At 50.2% G+C, this 12975-nt stretch overlaps 1 protein-coding gene across 2 annotated transcripts in view; it reads left to right on the forward strand.

The window, feature by feature from the left end:
* The first annotated feature begins 2793 nt into the window (after positions 1-2793).
* The window catches only part of NECTIN1 (nectin cell adhesion molecule 1), a 184331-nt gene continuing 174149 nt past the window's right edge, over positions 2794-12975 (forward strand). For both annotated transcript variants that reach the window (XM_087706434.1, XM_014073381.2), the window contains exon 1: positions 2794-3807. In XM_087706434.1, coding sequence (XP_087562560.1) covers positions 3726-3807 — 82 coding nt within the window. In that variant the 5' untranslated portion in view covers positions 2794-3725. The remainder of the gene's footprint in view (positions 3808-12975) is intronic.

The following is a 12975-nucleotide window of genomic DNA, read 5'->3' on the forward strand; positions in this document are numbered from 1 at the left end:
ACCCTTTGAGTGGTGTGGGAGTAAGAATGGATTTCCAGAGGGGGGAAACAAATGGCAGACTACAGGAACCATTTGCACCATTCCCTGAGGACACAGATAAGTTTCCAAGTGCTTCCATGACCCTCTAAAGCAGTGGTCTCCAACCTTGGCAACTTTAAGACTTATGGACTTCAACTCCCAGAGTTCCAAAACAATGTTCTCCAACCTTGGCAACTTTAAGACTTATGGACTTCAACTCCCAGAGTTCCAAAACAGTGGTCTCCAACCTTGGCAGCTTTGCTGGCTGAGGAACTCTAGGAGTTGAAGTCCACAAGTCTTAAAGTTGCCAAGGTTGGAGACCACTGCTCTAAAGGATGCAAAAGACCAGCTGTCTGCAAGAAATATAAACCCTTCCCTTCCCCACCATCCTGTCAAGAGTTGAAGAAGCTTCTTGGATGAGAAGCGAAACATCTTCAAAAGAATAAAAAACAACTGGACAAGATAGTCCAGTTGCCTCCTGAAAAAAAAAGCATCTTTGGAACAACCAGGACCTGGAGGACTGAGAATCTCTACAGATTTCAAGAAGAATCTTCAGTTTCAAGATTTCAAGAAGAAGTACTTCTGTCTGCAGGTTAAAAGAAAGTTACTAACCCCTCAATCAATCCTTTTCTTCAAGTAGAAAAGCTAGCAGCCGGACCAAGGTTCAGCCCTGACGGGCTATCTTTCTACTGGGAAGGGAATTCAAAACCTCGTAAATGTTACGTCTCCTAAAATGACCTGAGGATTTTATTACTTTCCTGTGGCCGGAATAAAAATAACTGGCATATTATTTTTCCAACCGCAGGTTTCCTTCGCGTCTGTGGAAATGTGGTGCCATCAACGAAGAGGCAAAGGCTTGCAAGGACATGAAAAGGCATCTTTTTATAGGTTTTTCCCCCCCTCCTGCCCTTCACCCCTTCCTCCTTGAGTACAACATCCTCCTGTTGCAATAAATCTCCTCCTGGGTGCATTTTCCAAGTGGGGAGAAGAAAGACACTGGAAACAAGGGTGGCTGTGAAATAGGCATGAAAAATAAAGTAGCTAAATGAAGTCGCCACTTGTGGTTATTCGTGCCTAACCGTTGCATCCGTGCTGTTGTTGTTGTTGTTAGTTGTAAAGTTGTGTCCGATCCATCGTGACGCCATGGACAACGTTCCAAAGGGTCACTCATGATCTCGTCACCTCTAGGCTTGATTATTGCAATGCGCTTTACTTGGGGCTGCCCCTGAAGAGTGTTCGGAGACTACAATTGGTCCAGAATGCGGCCGCGCGAGCGATATCGGGTGTACCTAGGTACACCCATGTTACACCTATCCTCCGCGAGCTGCACTGGCTTCCCATCGGTCTCCGAACGCGCTTCAAGGTGCTGGTTATCACCTTTAAAGCCCTACATGGCTTGGGACCTGGATATCTGCGGGACCGCCTCCTGCCACATACCTCCCAATGACCCATAAGATCCCACAGGCTGGGCCTCCTCTGGGTACCGTCGACCGGGCAATGCCGGCTGGGGGCTACAGAGCCTTCTCTGTAGCTGCCCCAGCCCTGTGGAATGATCTACCCGCAGAGATCCGGACCCTCCCCACTCTCTCGGCCTTCCGTAAAGCCACTAAAACCTGGCTGTTCCGGCAGGCCTGGGGCTGTTGACCCCAAAATACGGTCCAGCCCCATTCAGAATGGAGTGCATGATGTGTTGTATTTTATATCTATCTTTCTTCCCCGTATCTTACTCTTTTTTTCTTTTTTGATTATTTTTGTACTGTAAGCCGCCTGGATTGCTATAGGATTGGGTGGCATATAAATGTTATTAAACTTAAACTTAAACCTTGAGGCCTTCCTGTCCTCCTCCATCCTCCAGAGTCCATTGAAGCTCACGCCGGCTGCTTCGGTGACTCCATCCAGCCACCTCCTTCTCTGCCGTCCCCTTCTTCTTCTTTTGCCCTCCATTGTTCCCAGCATGAGGCTCTTCTCCAGGGAGTCCTTCTTCCTTCTCATTAGGTGGCCAAAGTCTTTGAGTTTCTTCTTCAGGATCCGGCCTTCCAAAGAGCAGGAAATGAGAAGGAAAAAAAGGAGGGAGGGAAGGAAGGAAGGAGAAACAGGGATTATAATGAGAACGGAGAGAGGGAAAAAGGAGGAAGAAAGGAAGGAAAGGAAAAAAAACAGGGATTCTAATGAGAATGGAGAGAGAGAGAGAAAGGAGGGAGGGAGGAAGGAAGGAAGGAAGGAAAGAAAAAAAGGATTATAATGAGAATGGAGAGAGGAAAAAGGATGGGGAGACGGAATGAAGGAAAGGAGTGATAATGAGAAGGAAAAAAGGAGGGAGGGAAGGAAGGAAGGAGAAACAGGGATTATAATGAGAACGAAGAGAGGGAAAAAGGAGGAAGAAAGGAAGAAAACAGGGATTCTAACGAGAATGGAGAGAGAGAGAGAGAGAGAGAGAGAAAGGAGGGAGGGAGGAAGAAAGGAAGGAAAGACAAAAAACAGGGAGTATAATGAGAATGGAGAGAGAGAAAAAGGAGGAAGGAAGGAAGGAAGGGAAAAAACAGAGATGAGAAGGAGAATGAAGCCAGTCAATCAATCTGGGACTGCAGGGAAGGCGCGAAACTCATCCAAACTCCCCCCATCCCCACCTGGGAGCCTGGCGCGACCCTCCCAACTGCGCAGGCGCCCCGCCGTCCAGGCGCGGGTTAAGTCGGAGGCCCCGCCCGGAGCCTCGACATGCCGTGACATCACAGCTGGGCGGGGCGGGCGGGGCGGGGCCAGAGGTCCGAAGCGGGGAGCGGGCGAGCTTGGCGCCGCCGCCGCTGCTGTTTCTGCTGCTTCTGCCGCTGGCGTTTGCGCGTGGCCGGGCGTGGGCTCCGGGCGCGCTCCCGCTCCCTCCTCCTCCTCCTCCGCCCGGCCAGACTCGGGACTCGCTCGGAAGCGGCGGCGGCGGCTAAGGTTGCAGCGCCCGGCCGCTCTTGCCGCGCCTCCGACCGCCGGGCATCGCCCCTCCTCGTCCTCCTGCCGGCCGCCTCCAACGAGACCTGGATGGGCGCTCTCCCTCCTGGCCCCGCCGAGGCCCTCTGAGCAGCCGCCGTTGCAACAGCAGCAGCCGCCGAGCGCTTAGCCGGGCTCCCCCCGGAGAGAGAAGGCGCCGCTCTCCCGGGATCGCCGCTCCCGTCCCCGACTCCGCCGCCCCTCGCTCTCCTCCGGGCTTCCCGGCGCGCATCTCTTCTTCTCCCCCGCGGGCGATGCTCGGGCGCCGCCATCCGATGTGAGCCGCTTTCCCAGCGCTGAGCTCGCTCCGGAGGAGGAAGAGGCGCCCGGACTGGGCTGGGCTGAGAGTCGGACGAAGGAGTGATCGAGAGCGGGGAAAGCGAGGATCGAACCACCAGATCCCCCCCCCACCCCTCCCGCCAAGCGATCGGAGCAGCCAGAGCGGGGAAGCCAAGGATCGAACCCCCCCCCTACTCACCCCGAAGGGTCGGTGGGCGCTGCGGTTCCCCCTGCCCAGGAGGGGGCGTGTCTGCGGGCGACCCCCGGGGGCTCCTCTGCTCGCCCCCCCCCCTTTGCCCCTTCGGCCAAGGAGAAGAAGAAGAAGGAGGGGAGGGGTCCCTGGCGCGGACCCCCTTGATGCCCCATCCCCGGGGGAGCCTTCCCGCTCGGCGCCTCGCCCCCCATTAACTTTGCCCACCCAACCGCTTCCGACCGGGCGAAAGAAGTCTCCGATGGCCGGACCAAGGCAGCAGCTGAGCTGGCTCCGGAGCTGGTGGACTACTGGCGTGTGTTTGGCGACCCTGGGCTTCCCAGGTGAGACCCCCTTTTTTTCCCCTTCTCCCTCCGGCTGGAAGATTTGGAGCGGGAGGGGTCGCGGAGAGGGGAGGGGGAGAGGAAGAGTTGGAGGGAAGGGGTGGGGGGCATCCCTGCCGCTCATAAGACTGATTATCCTTAAAGGGGTGGGTTTTTTCGGGAGGGGGGGAGCTATGGGCATCTCCCCGTGCCAATTGGGAGGGTGGCATGAGGCTGCCCCATCAGGGTTCACCCTCTACTGCCAAGGGAGGGGGAAGGGGCACCTTCAGCTGGTGAGGAAGGGAGGGGGCTTGGTCCATCCCAAGCACCCCCCCTCTCGATTGGAAAAAAAAATGGGGGGTGGCTGGGGGGCAGCCTCTCTCTCATCCAGGTTGGAAAAAAAAATGTCTTTTTTGCCACTGGGTAGACCAGGGTGGGTTCCCTAACCTGGTTGAGTTGGATCCCAACTCTCCTCTTTCCACCGTGGGAACTTCTCCCGTATGCCCTGGGTCGAGGGGGAAAGGGTGCGCCTCGCATTTGAGACAGTTTTTTGGGGGTGGGTGGGGTGTCTCTGGTAGATTTCCCTTCCTGTGCTGGATGGTGGGAAGGATGAACCTCAGCTTTCCAACTCTTTCCAAGCAAAACCTCCTCTCTGTGTTCCTTGGGATCGTTCGGCTGGGGGGGGGGGGTGAGGAGAACACCATTGGGGGCTGCTAACAGGAGCCCAGGGTGCCTGGGAGGAGGAGAGAAAGAGGAACCTGGTACCGTCTGGGCACCGTTCCCAGGAAACGGACGAGAAGTGGGCATTTTGACGGGCTGAATGGTGGTCCGGGCTGTGTGTTGGGTGAGCCCGTGCTGGTTGCTTCGGTGTCCATGCTGACCTGTCGTGGAGGGAAACTGAGGCAGCGGGTCGTTCGTTGGGGGCAAATTTCCCTGGCACAGACTGTGCAATCAGCAAAAAACAACAACAACACCCTGTTGTGGTAGCTTAGAATCGCAAGTTGCAAGGATCTGCCAAGCTTCGGGGTCCCTGGGCAGACACCACCGTGTCGTTTCTCTTGGCCGAAGTAGAAGGTGGCTTTCGACCTGGCCAGGTTGATGCCTGTTGCTTTTTTTAAAGGGGGGGGGTGTATTCTTGCCCTTTGTCTGCTTTTCAGGGCGCCCCCTTAGATACCGGAGGGGCATCTTGAAAAAATAAAATAAAATAAATTAAAAAACCCCGAGGCTTGGCTTGGCTTTCAGAATGGTGCTGCTTCTGCTGTTGGTACGGCAGAGGGCAGACTGAGCCGAGACGGCACAGCAGATGAGGCAGCCTTCAGAAGGCTGAAGACCAACAGGGAAAGCTGGGTTGGGGGGCTTCAGAGATAGAGATGGTTGCAAAGAGGAGGAGAAGAGAGAGAAAGCAACCGAGGATGGGAAGGTAGTCCTTGGTGGTCTCTCTCTCTCTTTCTGTCTCTCCTTCTGTCTTTCTGTCTCTGTCTGTCTCCTTCTCTCTCTCTGTCTCTCTCTCTATCTCTCTGCCTCTGTTTTTCTCTCTCTCTCTCTCTCTCTCTCACCAGGAGAGGGGGAGCAGGCAATGTTTCTCCAGGATCCCGAGTGTGGATCTTGGAAGGAGACAGATCTCAAGGCGGCTGGTTTTTTTTGCATGGCTCTGCCGTAGGGGATGCTGGTGGTTGGACTCCAGTTCCCATCATCCTTGCCCGCCGGGTTTGAAGGTCCTTAGAACCCAGCTGTATTGCAAAATAATAATAATAACAACAATAATGGTTTCCTGTGCTCCTTTTTACACGGTTAGCTAGTATTAGTAATTGTTCTGCACCGACACCGTGGATATTTTTTCCCTCCGTTCGGTCTTATGCAACCTCGCTTTCAAAAGATTGTGCCTTCCGACGCAGGAAAAATGTGTTGATTTCGTGTTCCCAAAGCTCCCTCCCTCCGCTTTCGTTTCAGTAGCCGAGAATCTCGCACCGAAGAGGAGAATTAGCCTAGCGTCTGGCTGACCAGTTCTTGCCCCTTTTGGAATTTATTTATTTATTTTAAAAAAACGCTGGTTTTAAATGAAAATGCCTCTTTTTCTGAGCCTTTCGGAAGTCAAGGGTTTCCCCTACGAAGCGACCCTTGGACTGTTAGAGAGGATCAAAAGCTGCAAAGCACAGACTTTATGATACCTTTTATGCATTTTTTTTTTTAATGGCCATTTCTCCTCCCATCCCATTGGGACAACCTATAGAGGTCATCCTTGATTTACGACCGTTCCCTTAATTCAGTGTTTCTCAACCTTGGTCACTTGAAGATGTCTGGACTTCAACTCCCAGAATTCCCCAGCCAGCGGATGCTGGCTGGGGAATTCTGGGAGTTGAAGTCCAGACATCTTCAAGTGGCCAAGGTTGAGAAACACTGCCTTAATTACTGTCCAAAATGACAACGGCTTGGAAAAGAGAGACTTGGGATCGTTTTTCCCACGGCCGTTGAGGCATCTTCGTGATCCACCGGATCAAAATTCAGACGCTGCTTCACATTTACGATGGTCGCAGCATCCTTGTGGGGGGGGGAGAGGGGGGAGGTCACCTGATCCTTTTTTTTTGTGCCCTTCTGACGGGCAGAGTCAATGGGGAAGCCAGATGTACGTCAAATTCGGTGTTACTAACTGAACGGCTGCAGGGATTGGCTTATCGACAGCGGCAAGAAGGGGAGCGAAAGTCACTGAGCAGCTGTCTCGCTTAGCCACGGGAGTCTGAGGGGAGGGCTTGATTGTGGTCATAAGCCGAGGACTGCCTGCGTTAAGCTTTTAAGTTGCTACCCCCAAGAGGGCTTAGAGGCTAAGTGCTTTTAATGGCCGGGAGTTAGAAAGGAGAGAAAGCAAAGGGAATGGAGTATCTTTATGGGTCAGGATTTAGGAATCAAACCGCAGGGCATTTCGCCTTCCTTTTATCTCCCTTTTCACTAAGGAGAATGTACTTTCAGCTTCCGGAAGCAGATGGATGTTTACTCATTTGGTAGCAAATCCTGGCTTGAGTTTACGGCCTTCCCAGCTCAGCTCAAGGAATCAAGGCCCAGCCTTGCTTACCAAGCGTGAGAAATTCCCTGCCCCATCTCATTCCTCAATTCAGAAATGTATTTCTACGAAGGGAAGGCTTTGTGAGTGTGGAATTCTTGCACGTACGCACAACCCTCCCCCCCAAAGCACACAGAAATCAAAGGAGGTGTTCTTAGCCACTTTACTAAAAGTGGGTTTTGGCTTTAGCAGCGTCCTGCCGCTGGGAATTCCACCCTGTTTGTCTCTTGTGATACTGGCGTGCAACCTTACGGGTTCTCGGAGTGTGGGGATTTGGCTTATCCGCGGGAGGAAAAAGAGGAAGGGGGAGATTTCAGTTAAAAGAGTGTCTGTGTGTCCTTGGTGCTCTCTGAGGTTTAGATGCTGTTTTGAAGACATCTCAATACCCAACTAGGCAACATCATCAGTGCTAGAAGGGAGTGGGGTTCTGCTTCCATGAAAATGTTTGTATTCATACATTCCCGGGCGAAGCAGAAAAAAGTAGAATGGCACTAAACCTAGGTAGAGAAATAAGAACGCCAACATGGAGAGATGCTGGAATCGAAACATGGAGACACAGATTTTGTCCCTCATCTGCGTCTATCTTCTTACCTACCTATCCACGCGACCCCCCCCCCATCATCCCTCCCTCCCCCCACCCCCACATCATCTACCCACACATCCTTCCCTCCCCCACTCCATCTATCCATCCATCCAAGGAGGAAATCAATAAACGAATCAACCAGCCAGGCAGGCACAGTGTCCGTGGCGTTCTGTACTCCAAATTAAAAGAAAGTAAATCCTAATCCAGTTTAACTTGATGAACTTGGTTCACCTAACAGTTACCACCAATTGCCCAGCCCATTTTCAGAGAGACCGGTCAAACATGCTTCTCTCTCTCTCTCTTTCTCTCTCTCTCTTTCCTTCCTTCCTTCCTTCCTTCCTTCCTTCCTTCCTTCCTTCCTTCCTTCCTTCCTTCTTTTCCTTCCTCCTTCCTTCTTTCTTTCTTTTCTTCTTTTTTCTTTCCTTCCTTCTTTCCTTCCTTCCTCCTTCCTCCTTTCTTTCTTTCTTTCTTTCCTTCTTTTTTCTTTCTTTCCTTCCTTCCTTCCTTCCTTCCTCCTTCCTTCTTTCTTTCTTTTTTTCTTTCTTTCTTTCCTTCCTTCCTTCTTTTTTCTTTCTTTCCTTCCTTCTTTCCTTCCTCCTTCCTACCTTCCTTCTTTCTTTCCTTCCTTCTTTTTTCTTTCTTTCCTTCCTCCTTCCTTCTTTCTTTCCTTCTTTTTTCTCTCTTTTTTCTTTCCTTGATTCTTCCCTCCCTCCCTCTTTCTATCCTTCTTTCCTTCTTTCTTTCTTTCCTTCCTTCCTTCTTTCTTTCCTTCCTTCCTTCTTTCTTTCTTTCCTTCCTTCCTTCTTTTTTCTTTCTTTCTTTCCTTCCTTCCTTCTTTTTTCTTTCTTTGTCTCTCTCTTTCTCTCCCTTTCCCCTCTCTGCCTCCCACCCTCTCTCTCTCTTTCTCCCTCCCTCCCTCCCTCCCTCCCTCCCTCCCTCCCTCCTTCTCTGTCTCCCTCTGCCTCCCTCTCTGTCTGTCTCCTCTAGTGCAGCTGCCCCTCCTGATTACGGTGTTTGCTCTTCCTTAATGCACAAATAAAAGAAAAGAGAATAGGGCCCTAAAAGGAAGCGCACAGGTCACCTGCCAGGGCTCTGGCAGGTGGGAGGAGGCTCCAGCCACCGACCCCGGATGTGTATCCTGCATGGTGTAGTAAACAGGGGGCTTTTTCTCGTCCTCGCAGTTCGTCACAAAGTGGGATGGCTTGAAATGGCAAAAGTAACGGGAGGTGTTGAAAAAAGCCCCTGGGAGACAGCAGAGCCCTTTTCTCAAATTGGGACTCTGTTTACAGGGACGCAGTGGCTAAGACGCTGAGCTTGTCGATCAGAAAGGTCGGCAGTTTGGTGGTTCGAATCCCTAGCGCTGTGTAACGGGAGTGAGCTCCCGTTCCTTGTCCCAGCTTCTGCCAACCTAGCAGTTTGAAAGCACATTAAAAATGCAAGTAGAAAAATAGGAACCACCTTTGGTGGGAAGGGAACAGCGTTCCATGCACCTTCGGCGTTGAGTCATGCCGGCCACAGGACCATGGAGATGTCTTCGGACAGCGCTGGCTCTTCGGCTTTGAAACGGAGATGAGCACCGCCCCCTAGAGTCGGGAACGACTAGCACAGATGCGCGAGGGGAACTTTTACCTTTACCTTACAGCAGTGGTTCCCAAACTTGGCAACTTTAAGACTTGTGGACTTCAACTCCCAGAATTCTCCAGCCAGCTCTGCTGGCTGGAGAATTCTGGGAGTTGAAGTCCACAAGTCTTAAAGTTGTCAAGTTTGGGAACCACTGCCTTACAGGTACCACCATAAAGGAGCCCCAAATTCATGTTGCTAAGCGAGACATTCGTTCAGTGAGTTTTGTCCATTGGGCTGTTTTTCACCCTCCCAGCCTTCAGAGGTTTTACTGGAAGTGTTTGAAACAATCCGTTTCCGGCTTCTGGAGAGCCTCCAGGAAGCTGGGGTAGGCTGTTTTCGCCCTCCCCAGGTTTCAGGAAAGCCTCTGGAAGCTGGGGAGGGGGGTCACGCAACCACGCTCAGGTGGGTGGGGATTTGGGCACACCATAAGAAAATGGTTCGCCATCACTGTACCAATTCCAATAAGTCCAGTCTCCTCTTAAAACCTCCAGTGATGGAGCACCCACGATTTCTAGTGGCAAGCTGTTCCACTGGATTAATTGTTCTAACTGTTAGGAAAATTTCCTCCTTAGTTCTAAGTTGCTTCTCTCCTTGATTAGTTTCCACCCATTGCTTCTTGTACCTACCCTCTGACGCTTTGAAGAATATCTTGTAACTCCCTCTTCTTTGGGGCAGCCCTGAGATATTGGAAGGCTGCTATCATGTCTCCCCTAGTCCTTCTTTTCTTTAAGACTAGCCAAACCCCGAAGTTTTTCGTGAAAGCATCTTGGCTTCCAAACAGGACGAAGGGAGGAAAAACAATGGCAGATTCGCACCCTGCAAAACTCTCGCCCCCTCCTCCTCCTACTCCTCCAAGTATTTTGCAAATCCTTTGCACATTATAAGCAGTGACCTAATGCGTCCTGGATGGTGGAAATCCAGGCCTATTAAATAAATAATAAGCGTTAGACATTTGTATGGTTTCACTTTTTATTTTTAAATTTCTTCCCCTTGGGAACCGTATCGCTGACAGGCGCAACAACTTGATATGTAAAAGCTGACAGGGAAATAATAGATTATGTTTAGGAAGATATATATTATTTTCTTCTTCTTCTTCCACTCCTTCTTTCCCTGCTCTTCTTCCCCACAAAACCCCCTCAGTTCATTAGCTGGATGCGGGAAATTATTCTATTCCCTCGCTTGCAGAAGTCTTCAGATTTTCGTTGTCAGCACGAGTCATAATTACAGTAAATTTCTCCAAGCTCCTCCAAGCTGCTGGCATGGCCAGCAAACCACCTGGGCCACAAATGTGTGTGTTTGTGTGTCTATGTCTCTGTGTCTCTGTGTGTGTGTGTGTGTGTTAAAATCTACCTGACCTGAATGCAAAGTTTTTAGAATGAAGGCAGGATCATAAAATCTTGGCTCGTAGGACAAAGGTGTTTTATTTTCGGGAGACAAACTGGATTTGCTCCTAAGAGCCAAGGTGGCACAGTGGTTAGAGTGCAGCACTGCAGGCTACTTCAGCTGACTGCAGTTCTGCAGTTCGGCTGTTCAAATCTCACCAGCTCAGGGTTGACTCAGCCTTCCATCCTTCCGAGGTGGGTAAAATGAGGACCCGGATTGCGATATGCTGACTCTGTAAACCGCTTAGAGAGGGCTGAAAGCCCTATGAAGCGGTATATAAGTCTAACTGCTATTGCTATAGCTATTGCTGGTTTTTTCTTTTGAGGACGTTCTCATCCAAGAAGCTTCTTCAGCTCTGAGAAGATGGTGGGGGAAGGGAAGGATGATGCTCCTTGCAGACAGCTGGTCCTTTGCATCCTTTTAGAGGGTCCCTGAAGCCACTTGGAGGCTTACCTGTATCCTCAGGGTCACCTGAGTGCTGCAAATGGTTCTTGAAGTCTGCGTTTTTTTCCCCCTCTGGAAATCCATTCCTGCTCCTACACCATTCCAAAGGGTTTTAATCCCAAATTGTATAGCTAAGATTCTGTAGAGATTGTCAGTCCTCCAGGTCCTGGTTGTCCCAAAGGTGCTTTTTCCAGGAGGCAACTGGACTTCCTTGTTTTTTTTTTCTTTTGAAGACTTTTGGCTTCTCATCCAAGAAGCTTCTTCAGCTCCGACAGGATGGTGGAGAATGGAAGCTGAAGAAGCTTCTTGGATAAAGAAGGGAAACATTTTCGAAAGAAAGAAACAAGAAAGTTTGAGAACCTCTACAGATTTTGAACCATGGGTAGGCAGCTCACTCTGATGCCTTCTTGCCTGTTGAATACAGATAGACTGGACTTACAGCCATTTGTCAAGGGACCATTCAAACACGCAGTGACACTGGGGAAAAAGTGACTGATGACTGGTCCCCGTACTTACGACCATCGCAGTATTCCCTACAATCACATACTCAAAATTTGGGTGCGTGGCCATGGAATTTGTGACTCTTGCAGCGTCCCTGGTTACGTGCCCACCACTTGTGTGCTCCCAGCCTTCCTTCGACAAGGAAAGTCAGATTCACTTAATGGCTGCATAACAACCACAGTGATTTGCTTAACAACCATAGCAAAGAAGAAGATGTGAGATCAAGCATGAATCACTTCATAAGTGCCTTAGATTAGCCATTGAAATTCTGGTCCCAATTGTTCTTGTACGTTGAGCTGTACCATAGGTGTTTATATGTATTTATACAGAAAGGCATATTTTTAAAAAACTCCCAATTAGGAGAAGGCCCCTTCTCCCCTCTCAGCGGTTCCACCACAAAACCGCGGACGACAAAATCGCGGTCGACGAAAGCGCGCATTTGACGTCATCACAGCACGACGAAACATCGCGCTGTGATCGAAAAATGTAAAAATAAAGCGAAAACCTTACCCTAACCCCCCCAAACCCTAACCCTAAACATAACCCTAAACCTAACCCTTAACCTAACCCTAAATCTAACCCTAAACCTAACCCTTAACCTAACGCTAAACGTAACCCTAACGCTCTAAACCTAACCCTTAACCGAACCCTAACCCTTAACCTAACCCTAACCCTTAACCGAACCCTAACCCTAACCCTTACCTTTATGTGAATCGGCTTGCTTTAATTTTATTTTTATTTTTTTCGTCGCGCTGTGATGACGTCAAATGCGCGCTTTCGTCGATCGCGCTTTTGTGGACCGCGGTTTTGACGGGTCACGCTCTCAGCTGCCTGCAAATCCATTTTTCCCCAGGAATTTTGTTTTAATTTCCCATGCCTCTCCTCTCTTTATTGGCGGCAACATGGGCTCCTGTCCAGCCTGCTCCCCGAATAATGTAAATAATTTTAGAAGACACCCTGCTATAAAAAACCTATTAGCCAGATAACAAAATAAGGAAGAAAGAAAGCAGAAGTTAAACCGTGAAACAGCTACATCACCTGTCTAGGTGTAACTGCAGAGCAGGAGGAAACAAATGAAGAATCGGTTGGATGTGAGTAAAGGGTTTTTTAACCTGTTTTCCCGAAAATAAGACCTCCCTGGATAATAAGCCCAGTTGGGCTTTTGAGTGCATGCGTTAAAATAAGCCCCCTCTGAAAATAGCAATAGCAATAGCAGTTAGACTTATATACCGCTTCCTAGGGCTTTCAGCCCTCTCTAAGCGGTTTACAGAGTCAGCATATTGCCCCCACAGCCTGGGTCCTCATTTTACCCACCTCGGAAGGATGGAAGGCTGAGTCAACCCTGAGCCGGTGAGATTTGAACCGCTGAACTGCAGCTAACAGTCAGCTGAAGTGGCTGCAGTACTGCACCCTAACCACTGCACCACCTTGGCCTCAAAATATTGCAACACAGCAGCAGCCATGCGGTGACCACGCTCGCCGCTCCCTCTGCCTCAAAAATAATAAGACCTCCCCGAAGATAAGGCCAAGTGCTTATTTTGGGGGTCAAAAGAAAATAAGACCCAGTCTTATTTTCGGGGAAACATGATAGTTACCCTCT

Source organism: Thamnophis sirtalis, unplaced genomic scaffold (assembly GCF_051295495.1).
Source record: "Thamnophis sirtalis isolate CommonGarterSnake01/CBP01778 unplaced genomic scaffold, rThaSir2_p1.2 scaffold_2, whole genome shotgun sequence".
NCBI lineage: Eukaryota > Metazoa > Chordata > Lepidosauria > Squamata > Natricidae > Thamnophis > Thamnophis sirtalis.